This window comes from Micropterus dolomieu, linkage group LG08 (assembly GCF_021292245.1).
Source record: "Micropterus dolomieu isolate WLL.071019.BEF.003 ecotype Adirondacks linkage group LG08, ASM2129224v1, whole genome shotgun sequence".
Classification (NCBI taxonomy): domain Eukaryota; kingdom Metazoa; phylum Chordata; class Actinopteri; order Centrarchiformes; family Centrarchidae; genus Micropterus; species Micropterus dolomieu.
In genome coordinates, this window is record NC_060157.1 from 13160006 (window position 1) to 13175334 (window position 15329).

The window sequence follows — 15329 nt, forward strand, 5'->3', positions numbered from 1 at the left end:
ATGACATGTCACATTTTAATTCATTTGGCATTATATCATATTATTTCATACCGTATCATTTACTGTACCTGTAGCATTGGACATAGTAAGGGAGTCCATGGATCCACGAGGAGTCTGTTCTAGTGGAGTGAGAGGCTCATTGAAGCTCATTGCAGTGATGGGGTTCCTCCTGGTCAGTGGGGGTCTGCCATCTCTCTGGAATCCATGCAGGCTGATGCTCCTCTTGTCAGAAAAGCCCTGGTTCTGGCTAGACATCTCATTGAAGCTCATCTGGGTGCGTAGCTTGTTGGGCCTGAACTCGTCCTGACTGTGGTGGGTCCAGTTTTCATTAAAAGAGTGGCCCCTCAACGCAGCCATAGGGGTCCTCTTAGCGTTGCCTTGTTCCTTACCCCAGGAATCAGGTCTCTTCACTGGGTTGGCAGGACTCTGAGCTGGGGGATGAGCGTTTGCGTTGGGATTGTAGCCCTGTCTGAGGTTACACTGACCCAGCAGATGTATAGGCGCTGGCGTAGGGGAGGGCTCCCGCTGGGGGCCCTCATAGGCAGCCGGAACGTAGGGGTCATCCCGACTCATCCAAACCTGGTTAAGGCTCGGGGCACGGCTCGGAGTGCGGCTGGGTGTGCGGTTAGGTGTCCTGCTTGGGGTCTGGCTAGAGGAGAGGCTTAAACGATCCATCTGAATAGAAAGGGGGTCGCTTTCAGCAGACAGACGGTCAGGCATGGGAGGAGGAGCCGACTGGCGGGCCTCGGCACTCCGCCGCTCCTGCTCAGCATTCCTGCGCTCCTTTTTCCCAATCTTTGTGCTGTGGCGGGATTCACGGGAACGGGCACTTTGGAAGGCGGAGTCTGAGGAGTCAGACTCATCTGGATCCTGATTGGTTCAAATAAAACATATTAGTACAATTATTAAACTGCTAATATGTAAACATACTGTTATATTGTAATCTAAATTTTTAGTTACCCACCTGTCCAGCGCTGCAGGACCGTGAGCAGAAAATCTGCCCCTGCTTTGGCAGGAAGGGGCGGCCCAGCAGAGAGCGCTTGCAACGGGCGCAGCAAAAACATTCCTCAGTCGCGTGCCAGTGCTGCCCATCATATGTCATCTGGCCTTGGTCAATGCCTTTGGAAAGATGAGAAAAACATTAACATAATTTCATATCATCCCAGAAACAAGTTTATTAGTAAATAGCCTTAACTGCCTAAAAATGGTAATGTAACGACAGCTATCTCTACTATGAAAATGTTATTCTACAAAGTCTGTGTGGCCAATGAACACGGCCTACAATCTGATTTTAGCCATTAGCCAGTAGGTTATGCTCATTTTTGCCAGATATGCCTTTTAGTGCTGAAATGGAGTTAATGCATAAACAGAGCTCCTAAAATGAAAACATATTGGATTCTATGCCCATGCTTGATCACTCGATTTGTAAGATAGCACGACTACATTTCACCAACCCTGCTCCCCAGCTAGGGGAAGTAATCATCTTTCACAGCTCCCATCTGGATACAACACGGGAGCATCCTCTCAAACACACTCCTTCACTGTTACTGGAGCTTGGGATGATAATAACCATCCACATCTCACTGCACTGACTCCGCCTCTCCACAGCTGTGGCACACAAGGCTCACAGAGCTGATAACACCCACACTTACAATAAATAGCTGTTAGAGGTTTTCTATGATGTTAGGGTAAGAAAAACAAGTCAGTGTGTTGTGGTAACAGTTCATATGTGTTAGAGGACAGCAGAAACAAAACCTACAGTACCTATGTGTTCTCCACATGCGTCACAGTACTCTGCATAAAGGGACTCGAAGCAGTTGCAGCAGTGTGGCCGTCCGTCCTTCATGATGTATCGCTGGCCGCCAAGGGTGGTCTCACACTCGTAGCAACAGAAGTGCTTCATGTGCCAGTGCCTGCCCTCTGCCTCAGTGCATTCATCAGCAAAGATTATCTGCGTGACCCAGACATTACATTCATCAGCGAGGATATTCTACACAGAGATTCCATGAAATTGAATGGAGAATGAGTTAAGTAAAATGAGTGATGAATTTGAACTGGTTTTAAATTGGTTCTACACGTCTTTACAGAGATGAATTGTTGCTGTTGAAGAAGAAAAATCACATTCTCTTTTCATTATATTCTTATGTTACCCCCAGGACAGCGGTACATGTACATGGGTTTCCAATTAATCCAATGGAACTGATGATCTAGGCATCCTACTGTAATGTCTTTTTATTACATTTAAATATTATAAATATATTGCTAATTTTAACATTTCAAATATATCCAAAATTATTGTTATTATAAAAATGTCTTTACCTCACTATCCTCCAATGTCATCAGCTGTCATATCAGATAAGCATGTTATGTCAGTTATACGGAAATATTAATGAGTTAAAGAAACACATAATATGTATCAAATAAAAATGTCCCCCAGTGGAATACAAGTGGGCACCTGGTCTACTGCATTTTATACAAACAACTTCAATTAGTACACAGCACTGTGGCCAGAGTTATTATTGTTATCTCAGGCCTGCTCGCCACACATTATGGTTAGAAAACAAGCAGACATTCTGAGACACGGCAAGAATACTAAGAAATCTTTTCTCTCCAGACCAGTTTTAACCACATCCAAGTCCCTGAGCTATGAACCATTCAGCCATTTCCAACCGTGAAGGGCTCCAGGCCCAGACAGGCGCACCTCATCACAGGCACAGCAGCGGGGCTTCAGCCTCTCGGCATGGTGCCGGCCACAGAAGATCTTGCCATCCTGGTAAAAGTAGATGAGATCCACCAACAGTTCCTCACACATACTGCAGACAAAGCAGTGAGGGTGCCAGCATTTTCCATGACCTGCCCTCGCAGCAAAAACCACAATGTCCCCTCCATTTATTTGACCACCACACTGTAGGAGAGGAGAGGAAAGGAAATAAGAGAAAGCAAGGGAGGGGAGGGCAAGGGAAAGGAGAGAAAAAGAAAGAAAGAAAGGGAAAAAATATGATCTGAATTATCTTTTCAAGATGAAATGTTTTCTACTAACGGTTTAACCTATCTGATAAAACATCAAAAAGAAGCCCAGGCAAGAACAAACTGAGAATATCATTTTAATAATGGGCTGAATTATACAGATGAAATAGAAAATGCAATTTCTTTAGACAGGCAGAAGCCTTAAAGCTTGTTGGGTTGGCCATTGATATCTTTAATAAGTGAAATGGAGGACAAGAGGGCAAAAGGAAGGCTAGTTGTTGATTTTACCTTGTCACAGATGGCCCCAGTGATGGTGAGGGGGAACGGACGGACATTGCCCCTGCCCAAGTTGTCCTTCTTCCGTTGGTTGCTGAAGAGCTTAAGCTCTCGTTTCTCCTCCTCATCCAATGCGTTACAGTAACGCACCTGAACAATACGCTTCATCATCAGGCATCATCATAAAAACCACTGGAAGTCATAACAACAAAGATAAACTGTTCATGTATAAATGCGAAATTATCTGTGTTGTTCCCCCCCTTTTTTTTTACCTCATTGTCATGTGGTGGCAACTGGTGAAGCAGTTGTTTGATGCGATATTTCTCTCCAGGGCTGTTTATATAGGGGACCTTCTCTTCTGGTAAGGAGTTGTAATACTGATGCACCTGAAAAAAACATCAAACATATGTTTGCACATATATTTTTTAATATTTAACCTGCGTTAATTGATTTTTTGGCCACTTGGTGTCAGCGGAAACAAACTGTAGGTATCCAACGAAGGTTAAAGTCAAGGGCAACTGGACTTGGTTGAAGATACTGGAAGACGTTTCGTCCCTCATCCAAAGGCAAGAACAAACTGAGAATAGAATGAAGAAGACTGAAGAAGTCCTTTTGATGAGGGACGAAACGTCTTCCAGTATCTTCAACCAAGTCCAGTTGCCCTTGACTTTAACTTTGTTGGATAACTATGACCTGGATGACTGAGAATCTTCATAGACAAACTGTAGGTAACACTTACATATCATTATGTATAGGCCTACTATGGCAAACCTGTTAGCAAACAGTTACCTAAACATTCAGCAAACAAGTAACATTAGAATTTAGTTAAAGTCATGTTTCTGGCCACCTGATGAGGGTAAGTTCAATATTCACTCTCCTTTTAGCGCTGTTTTTGGTCTCCGCTGATCCTGACATAAATCTGGGTCTTTAGCTGCTAACTGCTGCAGCATGCTAGTCGCTAACTTTGTCTATCTGCCGTTTGGTGCTGGGCATGGTGTGTACAGTGGGTTTATTAAAGCTTTTTCACTGAAAACAGCTGCTTCATCTGGTCCAAAACAAGGCTCACAAAAGCAGTAAGTGTGAACCAAAACAGGTCATTTGTGGCTGGAAAATAAAAACAGATGCTCAAACACTCCGTAGAGCTGACAGGAACTGCAGTTGAGTGATACGTACGTTATGTGATCCATTCTTAACATAAAAATATTGATTACAGCTGCTATAAGCATGATAGAACTAAGTAACACAGTGGTAACTGAGTCATATGTCCATCATGCCGAGTTAAATGTAGTCAGTTTACATAATGAGATTTATCTAATCAATTCATGGTGACAAATCCACCTAAATTATCTGAAATTACTTTCAAATGAATTTATCATAGTCTTAATGCCTATACAATTTGGTTTTGTTTTGCTCTCCACCATCACTGCTCTTGGGAAAGAGTGTCTGGAAATTAGTGTGTGGCACAATGAACACTGTGCTGCTGCTGCTGCTGCTGCTGCTGCTGATGATGATGATGATACAACCTTGAGTAGCATCAGGTTCTTTTGAACAGCTAATATTCACATTGCTTAAGGGAAATCTCAGTTGCCCATACTAGTATTGCAATTAGAATTCATGATGCAGTAGAACTAGGTAGTCATGGCCCAAACCTCTTTTTGTATTTGCATGCTAGCGGGTGAAATAGAGAAAACCTTGATTGGTGTTGGAGTTGTAAACTCTCAACGGACGGAGAGCAATCTTGTCACTTGTCTCTGATTTTCAGAAAAACAGCCGTTGACAAAAAGCAGTGTAAAGATCTATTTTGCAAAAGTTGTTGTGATACAATTTACATAATCAGAGTGGTGGAGAGCATCTCTGAGTACTGCCCCTCTATAACCCACCCATTTGTTTTATTCTATGCCGTGGAGGGTGACACCGAGCCTTAATATGCCAGTCAGGGCCGTTTCAGATGAGGAACTTCTCTGCAGAAACTGCCCCTTAAGAGGAGAATAACGTGAATATTGATTACTTAATTAATTGTTTCTAGTCTGGTGAAAAATGTACAGAGCCCAAGATGACATCTTCAACAGTCCAAAATCCACAAAGAAAACCAGGAAGTTTCATATATGAGAAGCTAGAATAATTATGCGATAATCTAAATTGTTGTCATTTAATTTTACGTTGCTCGATTAATCAATTGACTATTAGTTGTAGCTCTGTTTCAACTTATGGGAAGCCTTATCTTACCAAATCTTGTATTCTCTTAAAATAACTTCAATTGACACCAGATACTATACAGCAGTTAGATAATGAAGCAGGATAAAGGGGAGAAATATGCCTTTACGTGTTGTGTTGCAACAATTATTTAGATAATCTTTTATGAATACAGTTACTATCTGCTTGGGTCAGAAGATGGTCAGTAGTAGATAGTTCAGCCAGGGGCACCATTTTGTCAGAAACTTGGGGAATCAAACATTTCAACAAGACAATCCTGACACACATGAACCTTGAAGTGGAATTATGCTCATTTTCAGGTTCACAGTTTTATATAGGGGTTGTACCAGAACAGGTTTCATATTTTTGTCATACTGCACATTGCTGAAACTCCTCTTTTCACCCAGTTTGTTGAACGCTCCGTTTTGGCTATGGAGTGATGCATCTAACCTCTGAAAGATCTTTGTTGGGAGTTGCACAGACACAGTTCCTAGTTAAGGACTACCAGCCAATCAGATGCAGAGTAGGGCGGCCCTGAAAAACCAGTAAACACAGCTTCAGTTCTGCTGTGTATGTTCCCCTAAGCAGCTTAGCAACATAGACTGGAGCAAGAGTTTCAGAGTGGTGAGTTATTAATCTGTAACAAATGTATCTGTAATCCATAAATTAACGGAGTTCTGTCTCTACATCACAGTAACAACTTTATGTTCATTGTCTGCTTGGAGGGTAGCTAATGTTTGGAAGGGAGAGGAGTGGCAGCAGACAGACATCTTGTCACTGTGTGCTGCAGCTCAGTGTGTTTTTCCACCGGTGTTTTTGAGGGTGTGTCGGACTAGCCGCTAGGCGACCATTATGACGCGTATTTCGCTGTGACGTCACAGGGATCAAAGGGAAAAGGCTGGACTACAAACGAGCTGTTTTCAGGCAGTTCAGAGCACTGTTTTCTGTGGGAGATGGGAACTCCCTTTGGGGTGGGCTTTGGGCTTTTTCTCTTTGCAAACCTATTACATGCACAAAAAAGGTATATAACTATATAACTAATATAATATAGGGAAAAAGCCAAAACGCATAATATGACCTCTTTAATGGGGCAGCTGTGGGCAACAAGGTCGCCCGCTAATCAGAAGATCGGCAGTTTGATCCCCCAGCTCCTCCAGTTTGCATTTTGAAGTGTCCTTGAGCAAGATACTCAAGCCCAAATTGCTCCCGATGGCTGTTCCACCAGTGTGTTTGTTGAATGTTAATTTCTGTTTCTGATGAGCAGTTTGCACCTTAGCCTCTGCCATCAGTGTGTGAATGTGACTTAGTGTAAAAGTGATTTGAGTAGTCAGAGGACTTGAAAGACGCTGTACAAGTACAATGTACAACGTAATAATAACAATAATTTGGAGTTCTGACTGCCCTAGGTGAAATGGTTATTTTCTTTTAAAATGCAAGTTACATAAATGAAATTGTGTAGAGAGAAACACAAAGTGACGTGGTTAAAAATCATTACATTCAAGTCCATTGAAAAAGCAACAGGCAGCTACAATTGCCGGCACCCCCTGTTGGATAAGAGAGGCTGCAAGCTCTTTCAGTATCCTGTCAAGATGGCTGACTCGAGAAAATGACTGTGATCAGCCCAGCCTGTCATCTGTTAACGGAGCACTAGGAGGAGCTCCTTAGGAGCTCTGTTGCATCAGAGTGCTGACCTTACTAAATAAAGACACCATTTTTTATACACAATATAGTTGTGTTTATCTTATCGTCAGAACTGATGAAAACCACAGACAAAACTGAAACATCATGAGGAAATATCTTTCTCTGGATGTGCACAGTTAATTACATTAGCTTAATCATGTATGCAATTAAAAAGCATTTAAACTGCAGATGAGTCCAGACAGGCAATTGTGAAACCTGGACGTATTTTCATTTAGATTCATCCAAACATTCAACTCAAATTACTTCCATTCCTCTGGGTTTAAATATGCAAGGATACACTAAAATACAGAACAAATTGTGGCTTAGCATACCAAAAGCATCATGAAATGGGAAAATTACAATATGTTAACAGTTCTAAAGTGACATTTTACTCTTGTATTTTTAGAAAAATGTCCTAATCATTTTCTTGATTTTGATCAGGGAAACTGCTTATTGCTTTATGTGAAATTGGAATCCACCTGTATAAACATAACCCTATACATCTGAATATATAAAATGATGATTAATACACAATTGCAAATTTTGACAACGGAGTGATTCAGACAACATTTGCTTAATTCAGTCATTGATTCACATCTGTTCTTCATACATTGCAATCAGCTAATCAGTCTGTGGTTCCTTTTCATGATTTTGGTTATGGTTGTCATTCTGTCTGGTAGTGAACTTGGTTCCTACACAGTGTCAGCTTAAACACTGACAGCTGAAAAATGTCTTTACAATTACTCTTCCACGAAATGCCTGACAGTGAAGTCTCAGTGATTTGTATATCATCCCGGCCCTTCCCTAGCCTACGCTTCCAACCCTAAAGAGACTAAAACACCATGAAGGGGATCCATTGTCTTGTTTTCAGATCAGTGAATTTTCCACCTTAGGATTATTAGGTATATGCCACAGATACTTTATCATCCAAATAATTAAATTCTTCTGACTGATTCGGATTAATTCGATCCGGTCTGGCTGTGCCGACCAAAAATAAGCATTAGCTAATAAAGCACTTAGGGGCAACGTGAAAGGGGTGTCAAACATGTGGGTAGAATATCTGACTTGAAAGGGCAGATTGTGGAGGCTGTGTACCTGCTCAGGACTGAGGCCAGGGGGAACCCAGACGTATTCCTCCAGTGCACATCCAGAGTCATCATCAGAGGTGGAGTTTCTCTGGAAGTCGTACATTAGCTTGGTGATGGTCTTCTCCATCTCCAGAGACATGGCTGTCACAACATGCTCCTCTACACAAACTGCTTCAGTGGACACAGGTATTCCTGTTGAGAGTGAGAAGGAGGCAGAAAGGAAGATTCAAATAAAAAAAGAGAGACAAGGAGATTGAGCAAACAGAGAAAAAAATGGGAGATGGCAAAAATGGGGTATTGGTCTTATTAGTATTCCAGGCTGTATGTGGAACTAGATTTAGATTCTCAGCGTGTAAACATAAGGTGCACCAGGGCTATAGAAAAAATTAATGTTATGAACTACACTTTTCTCCCTTGCTCTCACATATTGGAAGGAAAGTAAAACATCAGTGGTACAGATTTGTAAAATGCACTGAAGGTATATCAAAACATGGCTATGTATATACAGCTATGCTAGCGGCTCTCTAAGGCTATAGCGGCACAGCAGTGCTTCGAGCTAAATGCTAACGTCTGCTTGCTAACATGCCCATAATGACAATTCTAACATGCTAATGTTTAGCAAGTATAATATTTTACCATGTTCACCAACTTAGTTTAAAATGTTAGCATGCTAACATTGGCTAATTAGCACTAAACACACGGATGATGGCAATCCCATTAGTTTTGCAGGTTTGGTCATTAACCAAATAAACTATATTGACCTGACGATGGTGCTAGATGAAAAGTCAAGAGATCACAAAAGTCATTAAGAAACATGAATGTCTGTACAAAATAATTTCATAACAATTCATCCAGTAGTAGTCGAGACATGCCACTTAAAACTAAAATGTCAACCTCATGGTTACACTAGAGGAAAAGTCAGGGGAATCCCAAAGTCATTAAGATTAATCCTCTGACCACCATGAGTGTCCATACCATATTTGGTAACAATCCATCCAATAGTAGTAGTAGATATTTCAGTCTGGACCAACTAACTGACAGACCGACATTGCCATCTCTAGAGCTATGAAAATATGAGTGGTTCAGAGCTGTAAAATGCAGTCACAGTACTTTATATATTAAAAAATAACAATTAACAACGCAGTCACAAAACATTACTATCAGCAGACACCTGTGAATGTATCTGCATTCAGTGCTTTACTTGAGTGTATGGATAAGAGATCGATTTGATATTCTCCTCCTCCTTTCTATCTGAGAGGGGAACAGCTGCACACATTACTGACACATGAATAATTAACAGGACTAGGTATTGCACCAACACCAAAGTATTAAAATGAATTGCAACTAATTTTACAGGGAACTAGAATATCTAGTAAGCCAGCAACTAGAGGACAATGAATTGTGTTTACATATCATGGCTTGTTATTTTGAAAGATAAGTCTATCAGTGGAGAGATACTCAATTAGTGCAAAGTGGAAGGAAACAAACATGGTTTCTAACAATGTGAGAATCTAATATAAATTTGAACCCACAGTGACTAATAAACTTGCAGAGGTTCTTGTGATATAATCACAGACAATCTGATCAATGTAGGCATGCCAGCACAGATGGTTTTTCTGTGTCTGTAGGTCATCTATCAAGGTCATAGCAGTTCTCTGACATAAACAACACTGCATGATGGTTGGTGAGAAAGTGTGAACAGGCCCTGACATTTCTGATTCAAAATGATTTCTCCTAAACTATAAGAAAGGCCTTTTCGGGCATTTTCAGACAGCAACACCATTTCCCGCGGATTAGAAATAACAGAAAAACAGAGCTTAAGCAGTGGCCAAGGAACAGCAGACATTTCCACAGACTGAGCCAGTGAGTCAGCCTCCATCCAAGCAGAGCTGAGTACTGTTTATCTCTCTAAGATGGGTGCTGCTGATTTCTTTGTGAGGAGAGATCACAGGTATGTAACCTTGGGCCTCTAGCCTGGCCCGAGGCTGGTCTTCATTAGAGTATGGAGGCTGAATAAGAGTGGGCCTGTGGGGAACCTGCAGCCTGTTGCGCCAGTTAGACATCCGTTCAAATGTGACATATATTAGCAAAATGAAATCAGATCAGTGAGCTGCTGAAGAACTAAAAACTGAAAAACTGTCTGGGTCATAGGGAAGCTGGCATTAGTTTTAATTGCACAGCCTTTTCATGTCTGAATGTTTAAATATGAAACTATAACCAGCAGCCGGTTAGCTTAGCTTACCATAAAGAGAGCAAACAAGGAGGCAAACCGCTAGACTGACTCTGTCTAAAGGTAACAACAACTCATTAATTATTAATGTAACATCTTGTTTAATTTGTACAAAAACTGTAAAAATGACAATTTATGGTTTTATGGGGGGTCACGTGGCCAAAATGTCAAACTATTCCTATAAGTTAAAAAATTCTTAGTCACTGACTGAATTGTTTATTAAATTTTTTGAAAGCTGCTGCTTCTGACAGTCTTCAGTTCTGTAATAAGTTAAGCCTGTTGCTGATGGTTCACACTATTCAGTTCAGTACAAAACTAGATCTAAAATAGTACTGTTTATAATATTAATAGCTCAGCAGGCACCTATCAACACCTGAACCTACCAACAGAGGTTTCCCACCATGATTGTTTCTGTGGATTTTGCAGTTTGTCAGTCAGCTTTTAATCAGAAAGTAGTGTAGTGTGTATAGTGATTCAGTATAGTCAGTTTAATGTGTTAAAGATTCATTCGTATGTGTAGGCAACTGAACATCTCTAACTGATTCCTCTCCATCCAGAAGGGAGACAGGTCGGGTTTAGCCTAGCTTAGCATTAAGAATGAAAGCAGGGGAAAACACAGCTACCATTCATGAAAAGAAAAGAAAAATATGACTTGCATGAGCTCCACAATTGCTTTATTTACATGTTGCATTGTGTATGCAAACAAGCTAGACACAATACCTCAAGGATCAACTGGAGGGTTTTGTTCAGATATAGGAAAGTGTGCAAAGCTGGCAACAGGGCTTTCAAGAGGATGCTCATGTTCACTTCCATAGCCCAGTTGTTGTTTGTTAAGACATGGCTCCAATTTGTATAATCATACTACTCATTAAGCAACAATGTCTTGTTTTCTATGTTTACAAGTATTAATACACAAGATACAGTGTGCACATATGACAGAGTTTGGGAGGACTAATTTGTTTCCCACTGTTTCCAGTGTTTGTGCTAAGTTAGGCTAAACGTGTCACAGAGCTGCTTCTGACTACAGAGACGATCTCATCCTCTAACTCCAGGTAAGAAAGAGTGTGTTTCCCATAATGCTAGAATATTCCTTTAAATAAATCAAGTTTACTTAAAGAAAATCTATGAGCAAAAAGTTACATTTTTAATGTCCCGGAAAAAGAAGGAAAACCACAGATTACATTAATGATGGCTGGGTAAATGGTGTTGTGCATGCTGACTGATGTGGCTTACTGGGGCACCTGCAATGACGAGTCAAAATGTCTGCTGTGAAAAAGGTATGAGTCCATTACCTTGTTTTTAGTAAGTCAGTTTTGTGTGATGTTATGTTGTAGAGAGACTACAACTATAAAATAGCCAATTGGTTGTTGTGTTGTAAGATAGGGGAGGCTAGACTTCTTTCTCCCTAGCCCAGTATTATTAGTAAAACCATTGTGAAGCATGTAAAATTCATTTTGCGCACACAGATCAAGGGAATGACAGCATCACTTTGTGCACCAGTGCTTCGATTAATGGTCCCTTCACACCCCACTTATTAAGATGTACTGTAGGTCTCTACTGTGCATTGTTAAACAAAAACACAGCTTTAGTGTCAAACTGTTTCAATGTAATGAGTTGTCTTTACACCCTAACTTTTGACTGAATGCACATTCAGCTGGTACAGAAGGCTGCTGATGAGTGTGTGACTTTTTGATGTAATACACACTCGCCAGGCCGACTGGTTAGTCATAACACACTCCTCTGTTCTTCCCCAGCAACACAAGGAGAGAGGAGAGACAAGTTGTGAACTTCTGTTTCCTGGAGGAGGCATACTTTTGGGTAATTCATGCTTCAGAAATAAGTGGAAATATATTTGGGTAGAAAATAAATATTTCAGTATTCTCTATTTTGTAATTTTCAACATTTTTGTAATGTGTTTGCCTTCCTGGGACCCTTAAACCCACAATTGGTAAATAGCAAGCAAGCAAAACTTTATTTTTATAGCACATTTCATTCCAGGTGGAAGCACAATGTGCTGCACAGAGCGTGAGCCATCATGGAAGTTGCAGCCTCTAAAATGATAATAGTTTAAAGATAAAACATTAGACATAAGTAAACATAATTAAAACAGACACACAAATAAGACATGAGTTAAAAAACATTAAGAATGTAAGAATAAAACATTTTTAATAATTAAGACCAGCAACCGATCAGTAAAAATTAATAAGACGTGAATTAAACCATTGTGTTTTAAGCCTGTTTTTCGCTAGCCAAAATTAGCATCATGGTTAATAATACAGTTGACGTGAATTACGGATGCACCTTGCTAACTGAGCTAGCGCCACCATCTCATCCAGATATTGTTGCTAAAGGCCAAGATGGCGACGGCCAAATTGCCAAACTCCAGGCTCAAAACGTTAATCCACAAACCAATGGGTGACACCACGGTGGCTACGTCCACTTCTTTTATACAGTCTATGTGTACTAAGTGCAACTGGGCTGCACACCGCATAACACCGCCTGAGACCAGCTGTTTGGGTCAGACTTTCAGTGGTTTATGGAAGAGACAACAAATTAAATAAAATTTAATTGAGTGACTATGACATCAACAAAGAAATGCTGTTTACTGTGGAGACAGTGATTTCAGTCTGATCTCGCAAATGCTTTCTGAACCAAACAGCTGATCGGCATTATACAGTGAATGACCAAGTTGCGCTTATGCGTAGGAATACGAAAGTTCTACGGTTGAGAAAATGTAGTTTCAAAGGAAATGGCTGACAGCCAGGTAAAGTGCTGAAAATGTTCATAATATAGAGCAGACTTAAACGTATATTGTTTTCTTTTGGTGAGCCTTTCTTTTATGTGGCTAAAATTTGTTTTGCTGGTGACCCTGTCCACAGCAGCACATTGCTTAGCTACTGTGCAGGTACAACTCTGCTTCGCCAAACTGGGGAATCTCCGACCACCATCTACTGCAGGTAATACATTGTTCCTCATACAGCCCTACTTCAAAAACCCTGAACTATCCCTTTAAGTTTAATCCATTTAATCTCCTCAGCGAAATATATTTTTATAAAAAATAATGAAATATTAATTGGAAAGCTCACTAAAGGAATATTCAGGGATGGGTTTTAGTGTTTTTGAGCACAGCTGTGAAAGGATCCGGGTCTCGTAATTAACAGCGGTCTACAGCAGAAATAGGCAATAATGTGCCTTGCAGGACCAAGAGATTGTCGGTATTCTATCCAACCAATTGATACACTTTCAGCCAGATAGGAGGAAATAATCAGTGAAATCACCTGGAGGAGTGAATGACCAGAATAAAAAGCTACAGACTCTCTGCCCTCTGCTGAACATGTAGTCTACAATCATTACAAACACGCTGTCTTGACTTCCCACCGGTTTCTATTCAGTATTTAACCTTTAAACCATGATGACATTCTAATTAGCATCAATAACATCAGAGGCACTTTCTGGGTGCCACTTTGTGGCTCAGATGTCACAAAATAGCAAAAAATATTTGACATTTGTCTCAGGAGGAAAAAAATACCTTCTTGTATTTTGTGACTTCAAGCGTGTTTTTATTGCGACGGCTATGTGAAGAGGAATGATAACCTCTCTCTGTGGGGGTCATACTGTAGGCATGAGTCATTACAGTAAAATATGAATGTTGTCTGAACCGAACAGACAGAAATTTACTGCTGTCACATGGTCTTAGAACACTGAGTAAAAGTACATTTAATGTGGCTTCTTTTGACACTGATCAACAGAAAGAAAGATGCTTTAATGTCAAAGTAAGTAAAGTGATTTTCTCTTCCCATAAAGCAACTGAGAGAGTGACAAAGCACACGGTTAACTGTTGTTGTATGCACAGTCTCTCCAATATGAGCCTTTGAAGTGTTGTTGTAGGTCTTTTGGTCACCTGTCTCCTTGGTGCACGGTCTCTTAGTTTTTGAGGACGCTGTTCTCTAGGTAGACTTACAGCTGTGCCATACTCAAAGGGATGTTCAGTTGAGATATTGTCTTGTATCCATAACCTGAGTTACCTGAGGGTGCTCCTTTAGGTTTTGTCACGATATTGACTCACCAAACGTTTGTCCTTCTAGACACAGGTATATTTACTAATTATGTGACTTCTAAAAGCAGTTGGTTGCACCAGTGAGGATTTAGGTGTGTCGTATCAAAGAGGGTAAAAGATGTATTTAGTATTAGAAGTCACTTTGACATTAAAAGTTCTTCATCTGTTGATCAAAAAAGCCACATTAAACATGACAACTTCCAAGGGGGGGGGGGAATACATTTTTGTCACTCATTTTGAAGTACCTTGCTTCTATATCAATATATTTCATTAATCTGTGCCTACTTGACAACTCTCAAATATCCACAATCAATATTAATGTCAATATTTCTGTTATTCTGTGAAATTAAATTATTTGACAAAAGGATTACTATTTTAACCAGTGGCTTGCAGATAGAGGAGAAAACAAGACAACTCATCCAAACTGTACCTTGTCGAGGCAGCAGTCAGCCAAATGCAGGTCAGCTGGAAAAACTCTGCAAGTTGCCGTGGCAACCGATTGGTGTGCAAAAGTCTTGAACAACACCCATTTACTGGTGTCTGAAGAAATGTACGATCTTATTGATTTAACAATAAAGTAGAGAGACCTGCAATTTATTTTTCTTTCGAACACCGTCTTTGTTGGGAAGCATGAATCTTCATTTTAGTGTTTTTGTCTTATACACTATGGCAGGGTTATATAATGGATAATGTACATGCTGTATGCCTATCATGTATTACATATCATAAGCCATCACTGAATGTGAATTTAGTTTTTCCACATTTTGCTTTCCTTCAAGTTAGATCCAATTAGCAGTGTCTTAATTTACACATAAATGAACTGAGATTAATCGACATC

General features: G+C 40.4%; 1 protein-coding gene across 3 annotated transcripts in view; it reads right to left on the reverse strand.

The window, feature by feature from the left end:
- LOC123975374 (prickle-like protein 2) overlaps window positions 1-15329 on the reverse strand; it is a 37009-nt gene that overhangs the window by 2026 nt on the left and 19654 nt on the right. For all 3 annotated transcript variants that reach the window (XM_046056827.1, XM_046056826.1, XM_046056828.1), the window contains exons 2-8: window positions 8212-8396; window positions 3516-3629; window positions 3256-3393; window positions 2702-2905; window positions 1765-1951; window positions 965-1119; window positions 69-870 (exon numbers count right to left, since the gene is read on the reverse strand). In XM_046056827.1, coding sequence (XP_045912783.1) covers window positions 69-870; window positions 965-1119; window positions 1765-1951; window positions 2702-2905; window positions 3256-3393; window positions 3516-3629; window positions 8212-8343 — 1732 coding nt within the window. In that variant the 5' untranslated portion in view covers window positions 8344-8396. The remainder of the gene's footprint in view (window positions 1-68; window positions 871-964; window positions 1120-1764; window positions 1952-2701; window positions 2906-3255; window positions 3394-3515; window positions 3630-8211; window positions 8397-15329) is intronic.